Here is a 24,507-nt window from a genome sequence, read left to right as displayed (position 1 = left end):
CATTGCGTGGTGTGCAAGAGGTCGAAATCTGGGCTGCAGCAGCTGCATTGTGATTCCCCCCCCCTCAATGGAAGAAAAAAAATCCCAAGCTGTGCTAGTCCCCCCCTCCTTTCGTAGGAGAAGAGGTTTAGAGGTATTTTAAGGGGGGGGGAGAAAAGAACCACAGGAGAGAGAGAGGGAGAAATGGATTTGCTCCACATCCTCACAGGCTCTTCCTGTGTAAAAACTTTCTAATGGCAATATTTGTTTATCTGTGCTGCTGTATTTGCTAGATAAGCCACAAAAGGAAGCTGCTGCTTCTTTCTTTCTTTCTTTCTTTCTTTCTTTCTTTCTTTCCTTCTTTCTTTCTTCCCCCCCCCCCAATTTTGATTTGGCAGCCGAATTTGGGACAGCGGGCTCAGGCCTTCCAGTATGGCAGGAATGCTGCAGTCCAGTCAAACTGGTAAAGGCTGTCGGATCTATTTGCTGCGAAATGTGGTTACAACGCCTGCATTAACTGCAATTAAAAAAAAATACTCCCGTGGTGGTTTTCTTCAAGGGTGCTTTTAAAGACATGGCATACCATGTGGACCGCGTATCCGTTCTCAACTGTTGCTGTGGACCAAAACTCCTGTGACTGTGATGGTTAATGGCTGTGGTTGTGGGTCCTGCTGTCTGGGAACGGTGAGAGCTATAAGAAAGCATACTTGGAGGGCACTCCTGTGGCTGTGGCTAATGCAGTGGCTTTTTTGTGAATTCAGTCTCTAAATCCATCTGCCTTAATCTTCAGGATGGGAAACGGAACATAATCTTCTTGCTTCCTCCCTGTATCCCATGGAATAGTTAGTTAAAATGTATTTTAACATACATTTTAAACTGGGTTTTCCAGTGCTGTGGGATTTAACCATATTTTTATCTTTAGCAGTATTAATAAATATGATTGACAGCCGCTTAAAATTCACTTGCCGACAGTTTCCCTTTTTTTCTCCCCCTTGCCCTGCTTTTTAATGCTGGCAGTCTCTGTGCTCTACTTTTCTTGCACTGAGTGAATTATTTTCCTTGAATCTGTTTTTCGTTTTTAAGGAGCCTTACAGTTTGGCTGTTCAGATTTATCATAATGCAAATGAAGTGACAAAGAGCACAGCAGTGTGGGTTGTATTAGGAAGACATTCTTCCTTTTCTCTATTCTGTGGAGGATGAATGCAGTATTTTGAAAAACTTGGAAGGGATTCCACAAAGGTGAATTGGGCATTTGGTGCAGGATTATATGAATAAAACCTCTTTTTTTCTTACTAGGTATTTGTGCAGATTTGTGAAAAATACAGTTGGCTAGTATGTAGCTCTGTGTTTATTGGACCCAGGCAGAGTGTTAGTTTTTTATTTTAAATGTGCATGAATTCAGCCATTTGAATAGTAAACAAATAATGAGCTACTATTGATGCTACTGAAGTGTCAAATTCACTATAATGAATACGTTAAAATTTTCAGGAAAATGGTACCAACTTCTTTAAAACCATCTTCTGCATCTCATATACTAATAGTCATTTTATTTCATTTACTGTATGTTCTACAATATTGCTATTAATAGGTGAAGGCAACTTAAATTTGGAATGTTCCATTGAAGCTTTTAAAAGATATTCTGAAATCAGATACTGTAATAATTTAGAGAGAGTTTAGTATACCATTTCACCAATTTATGTATTCAGCCTTAAATTTTTATAAGGCATGTTTTTTGAGTGCTGGCATCCAAAATGAAATAATAGAACATTTGGAAGATTTTGTGAGTATACAAGAGATACAACAAATTAGTGTATTAGAAAGCTGCTGTCACTTAAAAATCAGTTCTGTTAAGGAAACATAGTCAAAAGTCATATATCCTCCATTAAATCTCTCTTTTGAAATTGCTGTGATAAAAGGAAAAGACAGCCTCAATTTGTGTTTGACTTCTGGTGATTACATAAAATGATAACAATGTAGGTTTCTTGGCAACACTGTGGAAACTTTTTGCTCTTGCAGTTTTTTTCTTTTTTAATTTTCAGATTAGCCTATAGTTTTGCGATTTCCCCTTGGCCTCTCATTCAGGTACTTTCACCCTAATTAGCTTTTTTGAGGTCAGCCTGATGTAGCTACCTGTGGTATCTGAAGATGCTTTTAAAAAAAGTAATTCCGTCTTATTGATGTTTATTAATATTTTTACCAGTACATATTTTCTCTAAACTTTTATTATTTATGTTTATCAGGCAAAACATTTTTATTAAAAAAAAATCTCAGCATCAGAAATAAACCGCTCAAAAAGCCATTGATTCATTTAGGTAGCTAAACCTCTGATCTTCAGTTGTAATAAAGATACAGAATTTGGAATCATAATGAAGCTGCTGCCTGCTTTCTTATGTGGCTGATGCTGCTTATCAAAAGATCCACTTAAATTCATAATGTATTTCCTATATGAATGAATTCTCCAGAGAAATAGTCTATTTTTTTAATGCATCATTAGTACAAATGAAACTTTTAAAAAAATGGAAATGTTTTTTACTTGGCTCTAAAAGAAGATGCTTTACATAATTTCTAAAGTAGTCCTGATTTACAGAAATATTTCAATATTTTAGTAGCTCTTGGAGAAAATAGAAGGAAGAAAAAGCCTTTACTTTGTAAACACTGCATAGTGAGCCAGCTCTATTTTTTTAAAAATTCCATTGATTTAAAAAATGACTTTGAAACTTTGTTTTCTTAGTTTAATTTTGTTTGTTTTTAAACAGTATTATGCCTCTCAGCTGAAATCACTTTTGCTCATTAGTTAGCTGCTGTTTAGTTAAAATGTGACGAGAACTAATTGGAAGTTGGACTTGCTTTTTTCATCATGGGATGATGAATGTTGGACTTCTCAGCAGATTCAGAAATGGGAAGTTGCTAAAATTCATGCTCTGGGATGGCCTTCATCATGAGGCTTATGACCCCAAGTTCCGTTTGTCCTTATGCATTTGGTCAGTTTGCTTCCATGAAGGTTGAAGCAGTTGGGACACTTCCCCTTGCGTTGGTAAAGACTAGTCATAAGTAGGACCCATAGCTGTTTCCCTAGCAATACCATTAAAAGAGTTTCAAGTGCAGCATAGCTGCCTGAATTCAGTTGCTTTCACTGACCGTTGGAGTTACAATTTTATCTTACAGTACTGCTAAATTAGCTTTTATCTACAATGTTGATCTACATCATGATCAACAAAGGTTCCTGTGAGAAGAGAAGAGCGGTGCTTTGGCAATATCAAGTGATATATCTGAATTGAAGCAGCATCCTGAAGTCTTTATTAGCTGCTTCTCTTAAGTTGCTCAGGTTTCATTTGCAAATGTGTCTCCCCCAACCCAATAACCTGTGGCTCCAACTGACAAACCAGAAGGTCACCATAGTCAATGGCACTCAACCCTGCCCAGAGGTCTATTACGACCTGAAAGGACATGCCTGCTTCATCCAGGTTCCAGTGAAGGTAATGATCAGAGTAGCCACCACTGTTTCCATCCACTGACTGGGTCAGAAACTTGCGTGAAAGGGTTCCTAATGGGTGTTCCAATGGGTGGTTTTTTTTTTCCTTTTTCTTGCCTGCGACTTCAGCTAATGCTGCTTCCCAGCCTGCATGTACCAATCACTGTTCTGTTTCCTGAGTGAGCACCTCACCTGTTTTTGTGTGCAGTTCTGTGCTGCTGTCGTATGCAGACACTGAATCTAATGTCCTTCTTGGTATATATCTCTTTCAGTTTCTGCAGCTTTTTGTTTTGATGTGCTGTTTTCCACATTACCAAGTGTTCTTGGCAATGTTCCCATGGAGAATTAAGTTGGAAAAATAGGTTCTACATAATTGGTCATCTCAATGGATTTTTCAAAGAATATCTGTAAGCCAGGATACTGGTTTCCTGGCAGCTTTCACTCATGTACCTTTATTTGAGAAATCAGAAAAATGATCAGTTTATGTCAGTGTACTTTTTTGCCTGTATCTAAACCAGAAATCATTTTCAGATGCAGAGCTACAGAAAGAAAATATTATTTGGAAAGAGATCATGATCCTTGCTGATCACAAACAGGTAAACTTAAAATTATAGGAAGGCAGCTTCCTATAATTGGGGGGTGGGGGTGGAATCACCGGTGTTGATCTAAAGTGTCTATCGCCAAACTGCACAGTTAATTAACAGTGCCCAATTAACAATGCCCAAGATAACCTCAGTTGTGGTTACAGGGCCTAAGGAGTGATTCAAAATATGGTGGATTTTAAACTGTCCTTTTCAGTATCACAGCCATTTGTATTTATTGGATGTGTGCCATAGAACTTGTGTGAAGTAGTAGATTACATAATCATGGAAGAATGCAGCCCCATTACTGTTGGAAAACTTCTACTATAATATGCAGCATCACTTGAACTGTAGTATTTGTTTTGTTATTTTCATCAGCTAATTTATTTTGCATTTGAGTGCCCTATCGCCTATTCCCATCTGAAGGAAGAACTTGGTGCAACAATATTTTTAACGAGCAGGGTTTTTGATTTTTACATAAGAACAGTATACAGTGAGTTATAGAATTATCAAATTCAAACTACAATAATCAATTTGGGTGAGGAACTAAGCTGCCCCAAAAGTTTCTCAGCATCAGTTTTTGGACTACATAAAATACAAATGGGACATGAATAGATTTGGGCTAACTTAATGCAACCTAGATTCAATGAAGAAATGCGGAGCTTAAATAGCTGTCTGGCCTTTTTTTAAAAAGACCCCTAAGGAGAAAAATTGGTCCATTTTAAGTAAATTGCTCCTACCAACAATATTCCTCTCCAGTTTTCAATGAACATCTATTTTTATCATTTGAACTTGTTAACATTAGTTTTTCCATCTGAATGAGCTGAGAAAAGAACTTTATCTGGCAAGCTGTGCATGACCTGTATTTGGAGAAGAAATGAGGAGCTGACTATTAAAATTCTAGAAAGGCACTCTTTGCCCCGCAGAGTTTTAGAAGAAACTTTATATAATTGCTTTCTTGATTCACACATTATGTTACATAATAATTTTGTTTGCATGATACCCCAGCCCAGCTGTTGTGTTTGTAAAGTTGTGTGTTACATTATGTATGAAGAAAGCCATTCTGGTATTTTTCAATGAACCGTGTTGAAACAAACCATGGCTTAGAACAAAAAGTACCTAATCAAGCTACAGAATCATGTTGACCTTAACTTCCTTAAGCATTGCCTTAACCTCTCAAACCCTTGCCAGAAGATTGATGCGATAACAAGGATAATTTTATCTGCAGGAAATAATCAGGTTAAAATAATTTGTTTTTCGTTACGGTATATCAAAATTAGATATGACTGAACCCATTTCTGTGCCCTGGCTTACCTGACCAAGTAACCCAGCTCAATTGTTTATCCTGCCAGCTCAATCTCTTGACACACAACCCCAAATCCCCAAAGGTGGGCCTTGGCCTAAAAAGTACCCCAGGGATACAACTGTGAGTGATATAGTTTCCAAATATCCAGCAATAAATAATACGTTTTCTTTTTGTTACATTGTTTTAAATAGTTCTTTTTAAGTATCATTTTTCCAATGTGGCCATTTTAGCTAATTCAAAAGGTAAAGACATATGTGCTAGTCGTTCCCGACTCTAGGTTGCGGTGCTCATCTCCATTTCAAAGCCTAAGAGCCAGCACTGTCCGAAGACGTCTCCATGATCATGTGGCCGGAATGACTAAACACTAAAGGCGCATGGAATGCTGTTACCTTCCCACCAAAAGTGGTCCCTATTTTTCTACTTGCTTTTTTACATGCTTTCGAACTGCTAGGTTGGATAAGCTGGGACAAGTAACGGGAGCTCACTCCGTTACGCGGTGCTAGGGATTCATACCGCTGAACTGCCGATCTTTCTGATTGACAAGTTCAGCGTCTTAGCTACTGAGCCACCACGTCCCTAACTGACTCATAGTTACTGTGTTATAGTGAAGCGGAAGACTGTTATAACTACAGGTAGTCCTCGACTTACAACAGTTCGCTTAGTGGCCATTTGAATTTATAATGGTACTAAAAAAAAGAGACATGACCATTTTTCACACAACCTTTTCAAGCATCCCCATAATCATGTGATCAAAATTCAGACACTTGGCAACTGATTCATATTTATGATGGTTACAGTGTCCCAAAATCACGTGATCCCCTTTTGCGACCTTCTACTGAGCAAAGTTAAATGGGAAACCAGGTTCACTTAACAACCGGGTTACTAACTTACCAACTGCAGTGATTCACTTAACAACCGAGACAAGAAAAGTTGTAAAATGAGGCAAAATTCACTTAACAATTAAGAACAGACATTTTGGGCTCAATTGTCATAAGTCGAGGACTACTTGCAATGCAGATTATACATGTATCTTTTAAAATGTCAACCTTGTTACCTGCCATGTGTTCCAGTTGTAGGAAATAATGTGTTTATTAGGTTGTTTTTTTCAGCCTTTGTCAAGCAATCAAATCTTCCGTGTTTTGTTTTTTTTAAGTAGAAAAAATGTCTGAAATTGGCAGTAGTTGTTTGGGTGTGGCTCTAAAAGAGCATGTTTCTGGTGGTGCTTGTGCGGGATAAATTAGGTCTAATTATAGATACCAGAAAAAGAAGACCGGGTCAGTTGGACTATCCAGCAATGTTTCTGTTAACTTACGGCTTGGAATGAATTTAGCTGAGTAATGATAAGATTATTTTATTGTTTTATTGTGCGTGGGCAACATTTACACGAATGCTTCCCATTTGCACAAGTGAAGGATTTTGAAATGAAACTGCAACTGATGGTTTTCAGAAAATGGTAACTTGTCACACACTCCCTTCCCCAATATTGCTTTTTATATTGGAAGTGCCTCATGATCTCACTTGATAGATTTCTCTCAAAGTCATTTTTTAGTGTGCTTGTTTTCATGGCTACTACCGCAGCATCCCTGTTTTTCTCTCTTCTTGTTGTTATTAGGTGCAAAATCGTGTCCGACCCATCGCAACATTCCTCCAGGACTTCCTGTCCTCTACCATCCTCTGGAGTCCATTTAAGCTCACGCCTACTGCTTCGGTGACTCCATCCAGCCACCTCATTCTCTGTCTTCCCCTTCTTCTTTTGCCCTCAATCGTTCCCAGCATTAGGCTCTTCTCCAGTCAGTCGTTCCTTCTCATTAGGTAGCCAAAGCATTTGATTTTCCTCTTCAGGATCTGGCCTTCTAAAGAGCAGTCAGGGATGATCTCCTCTAGGACTGGCCAGTTTGATCTCTTCTTAGTAACTCCTTAAACTCTGTTTTTACCTTGTCCAGTCTGTATTGAATGAATGTCATGCCTTCTCTTGGGGACCTTGTCAGTTTTGTTGTGCCCAATGTTTGACACTAGTGTGCTTTTATGTGTATCATGGAAAATAATGGAGAAGAAAACTGTGGCAAATATAACTTTACTGAAGCTAACTGAGTATTTACATATCTCATTAAGTTAGAGCAAATTGTTCTTATTAATCTTTGGAAGTTTGAGGTAGGAATTAGATAAGTATAGAAATGACTACTTTAAAAATAATGGTTAGGAAAATAAAGATGTGGAACAGCCTTTACTGTTTGCTTTTAAAGACCATAAGTACTTTCTCAGATGACTGGTTGAGAAGGTTTCTAGACGTTGGGAGGAGCTGAAGTGAGCTCTTGGCTGTAGTTTTTTGTTTTAAAATTTACTCCCTTCTCTTGTTCCATTTACAAAGCAAGCTAAGGGAAAGCTTTCAGCAGCTTGGTTAACATGGTCATCAGTATAGCCGCTTCCCATTTTTTCTGCTTTGCCCCAGTGGGTTTGTCATGGAATCCTTGTGGGTACCCACTGTCCTACTTCCTTCCCACATCATGTGAGTTTTTCCAGTGGTTAGCATGGATAGCTGTTTGTATCTATGATAACCCCCTAATCTATAGCTGAGATCACTCCTGAAACAATATTCTCTGTTTAATTTATGGGAAGATGTTCCCTATCCCCTCACTCCCAAAAATATTATTGGAAATCCTAATTATAGTTCATTTTCTCTTCGATGTCTAGGAATTGAGAGATTGGGCCTTGAAGGGCCAGTCATTAAAGTTACTGAGATGTGCAGTGATCCTTCTGGAGGGAGAAAGTTTTTTGTCTTCATCCTTGATTCAAAGACATTGTTAATTCACATGCAGAAAGAGCCATCTATATGCTTTTGTGAAAGTAAAAATGTGTGGGAAAGTTTGAGATCCGAAGTTGGTTTTTTTTTTTTAATGGCCCTGTTTGAATTCTAAATCAAATAGATTCAACTCAAATACATATAACTGGTCTCATCATGCTTAAAACAAGATTAGGAAGTTTGTAAAGCTGATATAAGAATTTCCTCCCAATTATTTATCCCCAATTAACAGGTAGGTATAAGCAATTTTCGGTGTATAATTTCTTTTGGAAATTTTAAAAGATGGCATCCACAGATAATTTTTTTAAAGCATCCAAAAAACTATGTCAGAACTAAGGCCCTTTCAGAGTTATTTGGCAGAAAGCAGAAGGTAGAATTGCGAATAAACATGCTGATTGAAGGAATGCACATTGCTGCCTCTGTTATTGCATGCTAGACACTTTCTAACCCTCAGTAACCCAGCAACACTGCTTCTTCTTTTCTCCATCTCCTGTTTTCCAGAAGCTCGTTAGAAAAATTGTTGCCAAAAATCACTAAGGAAGTAGAATATGTGTAAGGTTGCAGTGTGAATTATATTATTGCTCAGAAACTGATACAATCAAATTTCCAGGAACTCTTTAATGAATGCTACTGATCATGTCTTTTGTTCATACCATTTTGACCCTGCCTGTGTTGCCTTTATCTTTTCTAATTGGCATATTTCACTATTAAAAATATTCAGCGTTTTTTTTTAAAGGGATGTGATGAAATGCTATTCTGGATGCCAATCCCACAGATGTGACATTTAAGCCTGCCTGCACCGAGCTGGGTAGCATTTAATAAATGCATGTATTTTGTTGCTAACTGATCTTTGACTTACTTTGAGTTTCTACTCCAGAATAGATTACATCCTTTTTGCAAATTTTAGTGTAATGCATTTAAAAATTCTACGTTTTTTTCTATGAGTTTCTTGTAACTGGAAGTATTTTAAATGCATCAGGAGGAAGACAAACAGAAGTACAAGTAGCTGTGGTTCAGCTATAGTAGGTTTGTGTTAGGTAGATTTTCCCAAAGTAAAACCCTAAACAATAGGGCTTCATGTTTTTTTTTTAAATAATCCTCATATTTAAGATGAATCACTTTGAAGACAACTCTTAATTTTGTGGGAATTTTTTTTTTTCATAATTACAGAAGCTGGTCTCCTTGATGGGAACACATTTGGAACCTGAATCTTGCTAACGATTTATCACTAAACATGACAATTTACCCCTTCAAGTTAATTTTCTTCTTGTTATTGTTGCTGGGCAAAAGGAATTAACAAATTCTCCAATTGTAGGTTAGAGATGTTAAAATTAGAGGGTGATCACTTGTACATTGGTGAGTAACTAAAACTGTGCCTTCTTGTTGTGGGCACAGTTAATTATCATATCATTTTTAGGATAACATGTTTATTTAAAATTATTAACCAGTTTTGCAGGTTTATGCTCAATTTTCTCATGAAAACATGGACCTCTAATTTTTTATTTTGTTTTATCTCACAACTTTTTTGTGAGCGGTAAAATCAGATTTATTTTTGTAAATTCCAAGTATCTATTACTCTGTTTTAAGAATTGTTAGCCGAGTTCACCAAATGTCAGAAACTCAAAGAATGGATAAGTTGTGTTTCTATTTGTTAGAGTTGCTTCAGTTTCTTCTTCTTATATGATAGTTCAGAGTTTTCTTTGCTCCTGGTAGAACAATTCCCTGTATTTAAAGAATTGAAACTTGTGTAACTTAATTATTTTGTATTGGTTGATTTGCAAATATTGGTATTATAAGATAAATTGTTTATAGAATGGATGTATATGTTGTTGCTGCATTTAATCCATTTAACCCTAAACCAGGGTTGGCAACCTTAAACACTCTAAGAGTCCCAAAGGTCCTAAACAGAAGCCCCCCATTCAATTCTGGAGCCGACTGGAAATCCGGTTCCCCCACCATAGAGTCTCTTCCTAGCATGGCGTCCTTTTTCCTCTGCTGACTGGAAGCCCGGTTCCCCCACCATAGAGTCTCCTCCTAGCGCGGCGTTCTTTTTCCTCTACCTGTCCTAACCAAAAGCCCTATCAATTGTGGAGCCAACCAGCGAAGGGAGCTGCAGCAGAGGGATGAAAGAGCCACATGCAGCTCCAAAGCCGCAGGTTGCTGACCCATGATCTAAAACAGTAAATTTCAGATTATTGTAAGCCAGCTGAATGACTTTAGGCCAGCCACTCTCTCTCAGACCAGGATTTCAGCTGTTAGGCCTCTTTATTAAAAAAAAAAAGTCCTATAAAATTTGGACAAAACAAATTTGACCATTTTTTAAAAATGTGCAAAGTAGAAAATATACTGATTTCTTTTTTCTCTTGCTATAGGGCTCATTTGCCATTATTGTTTGGCCTTGCTGCTGTAGTGCTACTCTTGGGTATCTCTCAGGATAACTAGGGATTGTTGTTTGCACCGATTTCCTTAATGCTCACTCCTATCTTATGGGAAAACTTCCACTTTATGTTACCAAACTCTTCTGAGCAACAACGCCCACACTGTCTGCAGCTCAGATTTTTCTTCATAGCCATATGGTCCTGCTATGCTTCTATGTCTGGCAAGCTTTTTCCACCATTTGTGCTGTTATTCCTTTTTCCCCCCTCCCTCCCTCCCCCTCCCCAAAGATACAAATGTACAAGCTGATTATCTCACTGCTGAAGGCTTTTTCCAGAACATTAAGGGACGATTATGGTTCTTCCATATATAAGTCAGATTCCGTAAACTGGACTCGGCTGCAGGATGCAGATTAAGCTTTCCTGCTGACTCCAGGTTGCAGTTTTGTCTTTCCAGAAGATTATATTTGCCTCTTGTTGTCCTCGCTACCAACTCTTCTGTCTCGCCTCTGCATTGGGCTTTGGAGAAAAACAAATTTCACACATCCATGCTAAAATATGAAGCATGAAGAAAGGGAGCAACAGCAGCTGCTCCCTTCTGTTTTCTTTATCAAGCTTGGACACAAGTGAGATCATTTCTTTCTTGAGAAAGGAAAAAAAAAGCTGGCGTCTTCACCTTATCTCGTATGATGGAAAAAGTTGGAGTCTTCACCCCATCCATGTATGATGGGAACACTAAAGGCCTCAGCAGATGGCCTCAAGGTGAAGTTGATTTGAGATTAGAGTACCTTAGTGGTGACTTGTGTGTGTGTGTGTGTGTGTGTGTGTGCGCGCGCGCCGCTTCATTTAGTGTGGCTATTGATGGGCATCTTTTGGGCTAATTCAGAGGTGGTATTCAGCAGGTTCTGACCAGTTCTGGAGAACCAGTAGCGGAAATGTTGAGTAGTTCGGAGAACCGGTAAATACCACCTCTGACCGGCCCCGGCCCCATCTATTCTCTGCCTCCCGGGTCCCAGCTGATCAGGAGAAAATGGGGGATTTTGCAGTAACCTTCCCCTGGAGTGGGGAGGGAATGGAGATTTTACAGTATCCTTCCCCTGCCATGCCCGCCATGCCACACCCACAGAACCGGTAGCAAAAAAAAAATTGAATCCCACCATTGGTTTAATTACCTGAGCTGCGCACATGGTTATTATAGTTGTAGCATGAAAATACCTTACTGTAGTTTTTGGCTGCCAATCTTATCAGAAGACCTTCGGAGTTCACAAGTGACACTGACAAATACCCAAGTAGTCAAGCGTCCAATTGAGGCTGAGAGGTAACATCTGCCCTATGACTGACCCATTACTAGTGGACTGTGACAGAACAGGCTGTCCATTCAATGGATGGCTTGTTCAGTGCTTTCCCCTCTGGCAGTTGCCTGCTGTGTCAAATGCTGCTTGCCTGAATTTTTTAATTCAGCCAGCAAAATGGAGTAAATGTAATTAAAAAAAAAACCACACACAGTAGGCTATATTTTCTGAGCATCTGATCTTTTACCATGGTGGCATTTACATAATGCACTTGATTTGTCTCAAGGAAAAACAGAGCTAATTTTGTGCAAGTTTTCTTTTTAAGATTGAACCACCATTTTTGTTGGCATGGTAATATCCACCTATTCTACAATATCACGCTTTCATATGTTCCAGAAGTATAATTAGCAAAGGTTAAGCTTGTGAATAATAACTAGCCGAGAACAAATATGACCACAGTGTTCTTAAAGACAAATTCAATCTAGAGCATATTGAGTTGTTTTAAATTGTATAACTGATTATAAATAATGTGAGTTGTTTTAGATTGTGTAACTGATAATGTGAGTTGTTATAGATTATATAACTGATTATAAATAATGTGAGTGTGCATTTTGTATTTTTGGAAACAATTTCTAAAGTAACATGATCTGAGACAAGTGGCATTTGTATACTTCCATTGATTTAATTTGATTATTTGTACATTCAGAAGATCACTAATGAAGAGTTTTAATTACATTCATCTAACAGTTCTAACAGCTTTCATTTGGGATATATTTCATTTTCTTTCATTTAAACATTTTTTTCCTGTCCTCCGAATGATAGTTCTCAAGTACTGACTCTTTCAAGAGACGAAGTTATAAGCTGTGTTGGAAAAGCGTCGCCCCTATGCTAAGTCAACCCTAGAGCGATCTGCAGCACAAGTTACAAAAAGTGTACTGTTGTATTTCCCGTTTCGTAATTAATGTGCATTAGTGCACAAAGTACTCTCATTCAAGATGTTCCTCTGTAAATGTAACCAGAAAAACAGTGACAGCACAATATTTGAATGAAATAACATTGGGGTGGGGGGAGAGGAAATGCCTGAATTTAGAAACACTTTGCTTTGCTAGATAGCATAGCAAACATGTGACAGGAAGCATCTGACTTTCAGAATTACACACACAAATGGATGGTTTTTCGAACACATGATGGAGAAGGATTTTAACCACTCCCAAGTAAAGTCACTGTGTGAGGCTGAAGTCAAAGGGACATAGGACAGAAAGCAACCTTAAAATCTGCTTGATTAGAAAAAGCAGATTAACCCTTTCCTGATAGCCAGAAAGGCACTTCATGGTAAATCCAACTATCAGTCAATCCATGGGACACATTCAAATCATCATGGATTGAATGTGCTGCTGAGCGAACTATATTATGCATTTGGTCCTTAATAGATTATTTCCATCTGAATTCTCACCAAACCTCAGTCATTCGATCTTAGGTGGGAGCCTCCAATGATGGTGCATTTCTTTTACAGCTATCAAAACTCATGTAATCACACTTAAGACACCACCGTTTCCATTTTTATGGGTGAAAAAATACAAATGCTGCTTTAATAAACAGTAAAGCTGAGCTCCAAACAAACATTAGAATTGCAAATAATCTTTCGCTACATAGTCAGCCTGTTATGTTTAAATAATGTGGAGTTTGGTTACTTCTTGTCTGACAAATACCTTGAAATTATTGTTAGAAACTGCCCATTTTCCTCGTAGAGCGGCTCATAACTTTGAAGCAGGGATGAGTAGAGATATGTGAGAAACGCACTGCAAATGTGAATGGCATTATTTCGGTGCTTCACCTATTATTATTTAAATTATATAATTAGTGGAGATGGTTTAACTTAAAGAAGTTCTGCAGCAACTAGTTGCATGAGCAATTGTGCAAGAAACTCCTGAGCAAAGGAGTTGCTTTTGTTACCTTTTGTAACCCTGGAAATAATTCCCAGTTGATAGGTGCTTCTTAAAGAACATGTCAGAAGAAGACAGAAAAATGCTAATTATATAGGAGAAGTTGTGGTTTCCTTTTCTAAAAAAAAAAATATTGTGCTTATTTCAGGAAGTGGAATAAATCCAGACTTGCCAGTAAGGCAGGACATGTGACTTAGTTTCACTTGATATAATTCTAATGTAAGCAATTTTCTTGATCCACCATTTTGGGGTGGGAAGGAAATGGAGGCTCTTTAAAGTTGAGGAAAGTGTATGGAATAAATCAGAGATTTCTATTGGAATTGAGATAATGGCGGTAATCTTAAAAGTGGGTGTTTCAGGACCTTTGCATGCCGTTGCTCAAACTATTCTAGTTGCCTTAATTACAGTATATGTTTCAAATCCTTTCATAACGCATTCTTACGGAAGTTTTTCACCTCTGTCCTTCCTCCAGAAAAGGGCAAGTTGTATCTGAGCCGTTTGGGGAAATCTAAAGAGCATTTAATGGGCAGCCTCAGAGCTTGCTTTGGTGCTGATGTGTTCCTGCATTTTAAACAATGATTATAAAGGATTATTGTCAACATATTTTGGAGGGGGGGGAAGGGCAAAATTACTGGGAAAAGGAATTGCAAATTCCCTCCTATCTGGTTCATGAGGTGATAGTTTGCATGATCAGGATATTGGCTCCTGCCCTTACCTTTTCCTGTGCTAGGTGTGATCTCTCAGGCAGCAAAAGTCTGCCCATTTCTTCTTTTAGATAAGTTTGGAATTGCACTTCAGTAGGCAGCAATAAAAACAGAATTATGAAAAACGTAAGGATATGTTTGAAAATAGCAGTGGCTTGTTTCCTTTTCCACATAGAAAGAAGTTTGGTCGCAACAATACAAGGCAGATTTTCTAGTCAGATCCTCCTTATTACTGACTGCTGTTATCAGTATAATTTTCTGCATTGTACAGCATTGCACCATAAAATTTAATTAGACATTCCAGATCTATACGGTGGGCTGCTGGTTTATATAGTTATGGCCAGTTGTTGAGGCCAAGATGTTAATGAAGTTTCTCTTGGAATATTTGGTATGTAAAAGCACCTTTTTGTTTTTAACTACTTAAATAATGATATTGTTGAATTTAGTCACCTCATAGGTCATTTCAAAGAACCAGTTCCCATGGAGGTACTTCAGAGACATGCATGGTTTTTTTTCTTTCAGTCATGAACTGTGCATATATTTTCATCGATTTCTTCAGTTCTCTGACCACTGCCAATCTATAAAATGACCTCTTCTCCCAATCTTAATTTTGCATAGATCCTTTGGTAAAGTGTTTCGAAATCTTATCAGAATGCTTGTTGACACTGTCAAACTCTTTATAGTTAAGATAGTCTTGTTGACTTTTTTTTTTTTACCAAGACCTATCCCTCTGTTTCCAGCTTATTCAGAACAGGTATTAAATGGCCTATATAATATCCTTATTGGATATGTTTTTGTTACGTTTTTGTGACTGCTTTTTACTATTTTGTTACAGAGGGAAATGTTACAAATGTATATTTTTGTTAGAGGTTGCCTAATTCACATTCAATTTATTTTAGAACTCTGGTGTGGAATTTTTAGGCATTTAATGAAGATTTGTGAGAAGCTTAATGGCTTAAACTGTATTTAGACAGAAATACAGTTAAAATTAAAGCCATTCAGCTTCTTTACAATATATTTCTTCTGGAGATACTTTAATTCCTTTGCCAGTCAGGGACTGAATATGACAACAGTTGAATTCACCAATTAGGGGGAATCAGGCTCTGATTCTCACATATATGCTGGCCTGGAGACTATCAGAGTAGACGTTGAGTATAAATCAGATAAATTCCAAATTCAGTTCCTTATTATCAGCTGATAAAGACTGGTAGCAGGTTACTTTATGAGATAAAACTCAATGTGAGCACCTGAAAAATTACTTCTAAATCGCCTATGTTAAGTTGGTTCGGTTTAGCATATTATTGTAATATATTCTATTGCCTTGAAATACCTAATTCAGTTAAAAGTGAAATAGTCATTTGATGCATGAGCATAAATGTAATATCGTGCATGCTATTTAAGCATTTGTGTTGTGTATGCATTTATTAGTGGTGTGGGAAGCAGAGGATTGCTATTCCTGTAGGACTACCTATAAAAACTTCCTGTTTGGCATCTTGCAAATGTGCCTCTCTATCTAATCGTTTCTAGCTTAGTTTTTGCTTTACAGGGTCACATAATTTGCTCTAGACCAGGGGTCTTTCAGCCTTGGCAACATTAAGATTTGTGGACTTCAACTCCCAGAATTCCCCAGCCAGCCATGGAGACCCCTGCTCTAGAGAATGCTTTGACTTATTAGCCACTTCAGTGAGTCCTCACATGAATTTAGGCTCATGCATAAATGCTTACTTACTTGATACTTGAAAGCTTAATGTCCAGTAGTTGAATTACTGATGAATGCATACTAAATACTTGGGCACTAATCGACTTTCTAAGATCTATATTTCATGTTACTGGCAGAAGAAATTCAGAAATAACCTAAAGTGAAAAGTATCCATTGCAATCTGAATGGTCTTTCCAGGTTATCCCTGAGAAGGATTCCTTTTGGGAGAAAGTCTGTTTAATTAGCTCACATGCTGCTTCATTAAATGGGGGGGGGGGGGTTGGGGGGAGGAAGGGTTGCTGCAGAGAGAGAATCACTGCTATGTTCAGTGAGAGTTTATCAATAGCATTAGTGTTCTTTTGCATTACCTGAACAAACAAGATGTTAAGTCCCTCTCTACTTCATGCACTGCTTTACAGTTGTGAGTATATTATTAGAGGTAACGAATAAAATACAGACTTTTATTGTATCCAAAATGGTTTGTCTCTGATCTGTGCTGAATTTTTTTATGATTCAAGCATTGGCCACTTACAACATTTATGGTGGGGAACGGCTTGCTTTCCTGCCTGACCCCATACAAATATCTTTGTCTAAGCTGATCATCTAATGCAGAGGTCCCCAACCTCTGGATCATGGACCAGTACCGGTCCGTGGCCTGTTAGAAACTAGGCCGTGCAAGCAGCAGGTGATCAAGCGAAGCTTCACCTGAGCATGCTGGGGATCTAGGTTGTGCAGTGAAACCATCCCACCCCCCTAGTACATGAAAAACATTTTTTTCTTCTTAACTGATCCCTGGTGCCAGAAAGTTGGGGGATCACTGATCTACAGTAATACACAATATTTGGTAAAATAATCACTGTCCCATTACTAGCCATGATACAACTGCTGCCTGAAATGTTCTTACAGGGTGAAGCCTAAAGCCAGTAGCTTGCAAATAATTTGTATGGCTGTATACATTTTGACCGATACATTCTGCCAGTGCAGGATAACATGCCACGTGAGCAGAACTGCAGGGCAAGCTGGCACCAGTTCAATCGGATTGAATTTCCTTCCCTCTGTGTGTATGATGTGTTTCCAGGGTGTGAGGGCAAACTTTGGTAGGGCTGGCTAAAATACGGCAAGTTTCCTGTCTTCGTGATTCTCTGCATCATGTTCCTTTGCGTTGTAATGATTCTATGATGGGGTATTAGAGGACTGCCCTAGCATACTGTCTTTAGAAAGATAAATAAATGGTTCCTTTCATTCAATGGATTAAAGACCTGTTTACACTTATAAGCCTACAAAGATAGTTACTGAAACACCATTATTGTATATGAGAATAAATCAGATTTACATGAATAATGTAGATAATTCACAATTAACGTAAGAATATAATTCCCTCAGAATAAGTTATGAGTAAACTAGAATAATGTTGCATTTCATTCATCACCAGATCAGTATTTGAAAGAAATATGTTCTCTGTTAGCACAATGTTTTAGCCTATACAGCGTTTATTTAGATGCCAGTGACTATGAATTTGGTCCCTAATAGACTACAAAAGATCAACATATTAATTATTGAGGGTGAAATAAAAAAGTAAGTTAATCACACCCACATCTCGTTAAAATGGTTTGCTAAAGAATTACCTCTACGTACTTTCCATATGCTTTCTACTTCTCTCCCTACTGTTTAAAAACATCTGGTTCTAGAAGAGGATTTTATAATTGAAATCTCAGTCCGTTCTATAAATACTCAGTGTCCTTAAAATATTTTCTTTCTTTTTTTTTAAACTGTAGCACTGTCGCCATGATCTCTTATCTCACCTTATTAAAGATGGATTGCAGTTACTGATGGGAAGAAGTCCAATATGAGTGGAAATGATACCGGAGGAAGAAGACGCTTTGAAGACACAGAGCACACACTACACATCTACCCTGGGAACATTGCCGAAGGGACCATTTATTGTCCTGTTATTGCACGGAAAACATCTACCGCTGCTGAGGTGATAGACTCTCTAATTAACAAACTGCAGCTGGACAAAACAAAATGCTACGTCTTGGCCGAAGTGAAGGAGTTTGGTGGGGAGGAATGGATCCTCAACCCCACAGACTGCCCTGTCCAACGCATGATGCTCTGGCCACGGATGGCCCTGGAGAACCGCTTGAGCGGAGAGGACTATCGTTTTCTTCTGAGAGAAAAAAACCTGGATGGATCAATCCATTACGCCAGTCTCCAGTCCTGGTTGCAGGTCACCGAAGAACGGCGCAGAATGATGGAACGTGGCTTCCTTCCCCAACCGCAGTACAAGGATTACGATGATTTGTGCGCATTGCCAGATCTGAACGAGAGGACACTCTTGGAAAACCTTAGAAATCGCTTTAAGCAAGAAAAAATCTACACCTACGTTGGAAGCATTTTAATAGTCATTAACCCGTTCAAATTCCTTCCCATTTATAACCCTAAATATGTCAAGATGTACGATAATCATCAGCTGGGTAAGCTGGAGCCCCACATCTACGCAGTGGCTGACGTCGCGTATCATGCCATGCTACTGCGTCGGAAGAACCAATGTATAGTCATTTCCGGAGAAAGCGGGTCTGGCAAAACCCAGAGCACAAATTTCTTGATTCATCACCTCACCGCTCTTAGCCAAAAGGGATTCGCAAGTGGAGTAGAACAAATCATTCTTGGAGCTGGACCAGTGCTGGAGGTAATCTTAAAATCGTTCTGTACAGGTTGTCCTCAAACTTGAGTGGCCGTTCAAAGTTACAAGGGCAGTGGAAAAAGGGATTTATGGCCGTTTTTCACAGTTACGATCCTTTGCAGCCTCCCTCTGATCATGTGAACAAATTTCAGAAGCTTGGCAACTGGTTCATACTTATGACCGTTGCAATGTCCCACGGTCATGTGATCACCTTTTGTAACCACCTGACCAGCAAAGTCAATGGGGAAGCCGGATTCACTTAAGAACTGGTTGCAGTGATTTATCAACTGCAGTCATTCACTTAGCAACTGTGGCAAGAAAGGTTATAAAGGGGCAAAACTCATTTAACAAATGTCTCACTTAGTGACAGAAATGTGGGGCTCAATTATGGTCATAGGTCAAGGACTACCTGTAATTTATGATAAAAGTTTTTCTTCTCCATAAGATGTGCTAAAACAGTTGGGTTTTCTAGTAATCAAATCATTATTCTCATCTTGGAACAATCGATAAAGATGTGCAAAGATTTCCTTCCTATTGTAAGGATTCTGCTAGTGAAATACATATGGAAAACATTAGGTTGGAATGTACTATTTTTTTTTTAAATGCACCAAAGAACTCAGAGCAAGATCCACCGTCAATTCTCTTAAATCTTTTCTTTAAAAAAATTACAGATTATATTGTATATTTTCCACCCAAAATATAACATTATTGTAAAAAGATTTCAAATTAGAGGATTTGTCTGAGTCTTTTTGAACAACAGTGCCAAATATTGTATTATTAGGTATTAGGTATTATGCTCCATTTTTTTGTTGATTTTGATTTTTAAATCTGAAGAATGAAAAACCAGAACTGTTATAAATGGGCTTTTAGTTTGTTATTAGTGTTTGTGGATTAGCAGAGAACGTTTCCCTCCCCCTCCCCCCCCCCCAAGTTCAAAGGAAGTAAATAGTCTTCATTCATGTGTGGATTTTTTTCCATTTCTTTGAAGTGTCTTTTAAATGCGATCTGCTCCATCTTATTTAAACTGCGAACAACTCTGATTAAGAACTAGGGCACAAATCTAAAACTGTCTGTAATTTGACATAAAATAGAAAACGTATCACTTCATACTCATTTAACACATTTATATGAAACAAACTGATTTAGCCATCCATCTACCAGAAGAAACTTGCTTATATAAGTCCTCTTGTTCTACAATGAGCTGTAAAAATTATGTTAATTTTTACCTCTACTAAGTGTAGCCAATCATCCATTGTTAAAAGTTTAAAAAGTGACTTAATAATATATGAATGCACTATGAGGGAATACCTAGAATTGTGTTAGGCTTTACTGACCTTCCCAACTGATCACAATAGAAGAAACTTCAGTGATTGGTCACTCATGAGATACACACCAGTGTATTCTCCATCTCAGTTTAATATATTCCTAGTAATATAAGTAGATTGTATTTCTTTATAAAAATAGCATGTTCTGCCAACTCAGTTTCTGCCACAAGGACAAAGGCACTGCATATACAGTATATTGGAGTCATCTGCTAAAATTGCTGATTTTAGCATTAAACATGATCAGAGTAAAAGCTTGATATGGGACAAATTGCTGAGATCCTATATTCATTAACCTCTAAGACTTTCTTCCAAGGAAAGCTCTGGCTTTCATTGTTACTAACCTCATTTCTAATAGCCAAAATTGGGAAAGCTTGGGTGGACATCACACAGAACTTATCCAGAAAGGAATGACCATTTTTTGCCAAATTTCAAAGAGAATAGATTTAAGATTATGAAACCTTGTGAAATCTTTTAATTTACAAATAAATTAATACGTAAATATTCCCAAATATCAGTTATTGTCCCACTACAGTTAAAAATTGTGGTCCTTTTAGAAAGAAATCCAGAATCATAGTAAAATAATACCGATCTTTAAACGTTCTCCCAACTTAGTTCATATTTCAGGTTCACTAGGAGTATTCAATTGTTTGCCTGTTCAAATAATGTTTTTCTTACTTAATATCTCACTTCCTTACACACCACTGCTTATTTAACCGATCGTAACTGTTGCAAGGACGGCGATGTTTTAACCACACATACAACATAGTTTTATCTAAAGTGGAGAATAATTATTTTATGCTTCCTGTCTTCTAAGTTGCCGCTAACGATAGTTGACCTTTATTTTTAGTAAACACAAAGGGACTGCGTGGTAAGCAAAGCTGAATGCGTATCACAGAGATAAATAGCTTGTCTGCTAAATTTAGTAAGTAGAGAGCTTTGAGTATTGAAAATGTGTTTCTACAAAACTCCATGAGAGAACTTTTCTTGATACAAGACTAGATGAAGATGCTGATATAGTTGCCTAATAATAGTTTTAAAGGAACAGGACCGTTAGTTCCTCATCAAGCAGGTTTATATTGGAGGATTAACAGTGACAGTGGATAAGAATATCACATTTAAGGCCGAGATTATTTGTGTTTCTCTTGCATGACACCAGGTATTTCAAGCTATCCTGGAGCTGTAAAGCAAAAGATGATTAGGCAAAGGGTCGAATATTCCAATTTACGACTAGAATTGAGCCCGACGTTTCTGTGCTAAGCGAGATAGCTAAGTGCTTTTTGCCCCATTTTATGACCGACCTTGCCACAGATGTTCAGTGAATCACTGCAGTTAAGTGTCTGGATTTTGATCACGTGACCATAGGGGTCCTGCAACCGTCCTAAGCCTGAAAAAACAGTCACAATTCACTTTTTTCTGTGCTGTTGTAACTTTTGAATGGTCACTAAACAAATGGTTGTAAACCATACTCCGGTTTTGAGAAGTTGGGCAGTGCTGAAGCATGGATTCTTGCTTAGTTGTTTTCTTGGTGTTACCTGCACAATTAAAAACCTTAGTAGTATTGTCAAGAGGAAAACGTTGATTGCTTTCATGCAGATTTCATCATACATTGGAAAGCTTCCATTCCCATTTGTCAGTTTGAAGGCAGGCAAGGTTACTTACTTTTCCAGTTTTGCCAGATGCAAGTGAGGGCAAAACCATAGGTGTTCTCCTTGATGTTAACTAATCCTGAATCTCAACACAGAGTGCCTTTGCCCAGTATTCCACACCTTTTTATCATTAACTTTACATCCCAAAAAAACATATTTATGACTTCTTACAAGAGGCTTAGAATCATCTTGAAGGGTAGTTTTTTGGCCTCCGCGTTGTTCCCACATATGAATTTTATTCCAGTAAAGTTAATAATTACATTATTTTCATGTCTACTTTGTAGAGCACCTCTGGGAAGCCAGTATTTATTGTTGAACTGCCTCAATACTATTTTCCACATATAAACTGCATCCAACCGACTACTAGTTTGCTTTCCAAACCCAACTTCTACAGTTCTTAAGAGGAAAGTATCTCAGCTCCCCATATAGGGAACATATGTCCATTGATTATTGTTTCAGCATGTTAGGGGGCGTGTTAGCTATAACAGTGATATTCATCAAGAAATTATTAGAAGTAGATTTGGATCTTAGATATGCCCTCTAAAGGTGCATTGGTCTTTTTTAAAAAAAGCTCATTTGACTCCAACATCTGCACTTAGTTAGCCCCTTCCTGCTCAACCAGCATAAATGAGAGTGAATTTCCCTTTTTTCTACCTCCATTCCAGTTCTCTCTCCCTTCCCCCATCAACAAGATCCTGTTTGTATTAGCTGTTTTCTAGCCAGATCCATCAATCTCCCATCTTGCCATAGACTCTCGGTCTCTCTAGCTTTCTTCCTTATACAGCCCTGTTCCACGGCCCTCATCCTTGCTTACATTTGCATGATTCCTTGACTTGATTCGGAAGGTAGCACTTATTTCTGACGCATAACATTTTATTACATAAAAGACACGCACTCTCACGCGCTGCGGCTACCAGAATAGATCCATTCTTTTGGTTTTTTTTGCCACCACATACTTACACAGCTTTTAGAGCATAAACTAACAGAGTTGGAAGGGACCTTAAAGGTTGTCTAGTCCAACCCCCTGCTTAGGTAGGAAACCCTGCACCACTTCAGACAAATGGATATCCAACTTCTTCTTAAAAACTTCCAGTGTTGGAGCATTCACAACTTCTGGAGATAAGTTGTTCCACTGTTTAATTGTTTTCACTGTCAGGGAATTTCTCCTTAGTGCTAAGTTGCTTCTCTCCTTGATTAGTTTCCACCCATTGCTTCTTTCCTGCCTTCAGGTGCTTTGGAGAATAGTTCGACTCCCTCTGCTTTGTGGCAGCCCCTGAGACATTTTCTCATACCGTGTTCCCTCAATTCAATATTTCATGCCTTTTCCATTTGTCTTTGAGGGATTCTTGGAGCCTTCAAATAGGGGTAAAAATGTGGTGTCTGATAGGTGGCATCTGTTTCTGTCAATTCTAGCTATTTATGGAGACAAAGTGGACTTTCTCCAATATCCGTGCGTATTCAGACTGATTAAGCCAAATGTCTGTGAATAAGAAACATTAATACTGACATGAAACATTGTGCATTCACTGTGACAACTGCTACTTGCAGTCTGCCGAAGACAATACCCCACTCTTTTTAGAGGATTCATTCCATCCCAGCTTGAATCCTTAGGATCAGCACGTGAAATTACTTGAGGTTGCACATATTAGCGACAGAGACAAAGGATTCATTCTGTGAATAAAAGAGTATTTCATCTTTAACTACTCTTAACTACTCCTCAGTAGCCAGTGGGGCACAATTCAATATTTGGATTCAGTTAGTTATAATTCTTCATACTTTATTAATGCAATTTAACACAATTTATAATTGTGGGTTTGTGACAGTTTTGAGAAATAAGAGTATCTAAAATTGAGTTAGCAGAAATATATAACTGTAAAAATAGATAATAATTATGGTAAGTAGAAGAATAAAAGATGTACATTGCCTGAATGCGATACCTTTCCTTCTAAAAATATATATATATTAGCAAATGTATTTGAAAAATGTATTTTTCAAATGTGGAAGAAACTGGGAGAAGGTAAATTCTAGTCCTGCCTTAGGCACGAAGCCAACTGGGTAACCTTGGGCCAATCATTCTCTCCCAGCCCTAGGAAGCAGGAAATAGGAAACTTCTTCTGAAATCTTGCCAAGAAAACTATAGATAGTAATGTAGACAGTTACTAGGAATCAACACTGACTCAAAGGTTAAAAACAAATAAATAAATATAAATTGAAAAATAGGTATGTATGGACTGTGCACACTGGTGAAAGTTGACAGGGCCATGAGAAGTTCCTTCAATTGAAATAATCCCCTTATTTGAAGCATGCTACTGGTGAAATCCATCTTCCTCTGATCTGAGCAATCACAGAACAGTAAACTATCCTGCATTTTTGGGAGCTAGTAAGGATGTGGAGAGGATGATACCCCTGAAGTACTATGAACAGAGCTAATTTAGGGTTTAAAACAGGGTTTCCCAACCTTGGTGACTTTAAGACACATATACTTCAATCCCCATGATTCAGCTATTACCTATCTAGGTGCCAGGGGTGGGTTTCTCGCCCCGTTCCAACCGGTTCAGTTGGAACGGGGCTGGCGGCGTCCTCGTGCACGCGTGCAGCGCACGCATGCGTACTAGCGTCTGTGCAATGCTCCAGCTGCTCCTGGAGGATCGCGCAGGCGCTGTATGCGTCCTGCGCATGCGTGGAAGCGTAGAACGTCAAAA

General features: G+C 38.2%; 1 protein-coding gene across 5 annotated transcripts in view; it reads left to right on the top strand.

The window, feature by feature from the left end:
* The window catches only part of MYO9A (myosin IXA), a 101,881-nt gene that overhangs the window by 892 nt on the left and 76,482 nt on the right, over window positions 1-24,507 (top strand). For 4 of the 5 annotated variants that reach the window (XM_032232911.1, XM_032232912.1, XM_032232910.1 and 1 more), the window contains exon 2: window positions 17,927-18,840. In XM_032232911.1, the coding sequence (XP_032088802.1) occupies window positions 17,998-18,840 (843 nt within the window). In that variant the 5' untranslated portion in view covers window positions 17,927-17,997. Of the gene's footprint in view, window positions 1-3,979; window positions 4,048-17,926; window positions 18,841-24,507 lie in introns of those variants that run through there. The other variant, XM_032232909.1, reaches the window with a different exon arrangement.

Source organism: Thamnophis elegans, chromosome 16 (assembly GCF_009769535.1).
Source record: "Thamnophis elegans isolate rThaEle1 chromosome 16, rThaEle1.pri, whole genome shotgun sequence".
NCBI classification, from domain to species: domain Eukaryota; kingdom Metazoa; phylum Chordata; class Lepidosauria; order Squamata; family Colubridae; genus Thamnophis; species Thamnophis elegans.
Note: the sequence above shows the minus strand (reverse complement) of the source record. Positions and strands in the feature narration are given on the sequence as shown.